Source organism: Cystoisospora suis (assembly GCF_002600585.1).
Source record: "Cystoisospora suis strain Wien I chromosome Unknown contig_3656, whole genome shotgun sequence".
In the NCBI taxonomy this organism is placed as follows: Eukaryota; Apicomplexa; class Conoidasida; order Eucoccidiorida; family Sarcocystidae; genus Cystoisospora; species Cystoisospora suis.
In genome coordinates this window covers 1-309 of record NW_027156451.1, presented here as the reverse complement: position 1 = coordinate 309, position 309 = coordinate 1, and the positions used below count along the sequence as shown (strand labels likewise).

General features: G+C 44.3%; 1 protein-coding gene across 1 annotated transcript; it reads left to right on the top strand.

Annotated features, from left to right (window-relative positions):
* Positions 1-43: 43 nt before the first annotated feature.
* CSUI_007077 (uncharacterized protein) lies at positions 44-218 on the top strand (the record flags this gene model as incomplete). Its single annotated transcript, XM_068067227.1, has 1 exon — positions 44-218. A coding segment is annotated over one exon (174 nt), but the record flags the coding sequence as incomplete, so codon positions are not given.
* Between the last annotated feature and the right edge of the window lie 91 nt (positions 219-309).

Sequence of the window (309 nt, the reverse complement as noted above, 5' to 3'; positions counted from 1 at the left end):
TGCACCCTGTGTTTCACGTATCTCTGTTAAAACCGTGGTTTGGAGAGTTATCGGAATTCAGGAGTGCTACCAGTTCTCAACTAGCCATACAGGGGAATGAATATGAAGTACAGGGGATCTTCAAGCATCGGGAGGACCCCGCTACACATGTTAAGTGGTTTAAAGTGTTGTGGATGGATGGGACTTCCACGTGGGAACCAGAGAGTAATTTAATGGGGTGTCAACAAACCTTGAGTAACTATTATAGGGGTATTCAACGTATCGGGTTTGAGGCCAGGAAAGCATAGTTCCGTTTGTCATCATAAATAA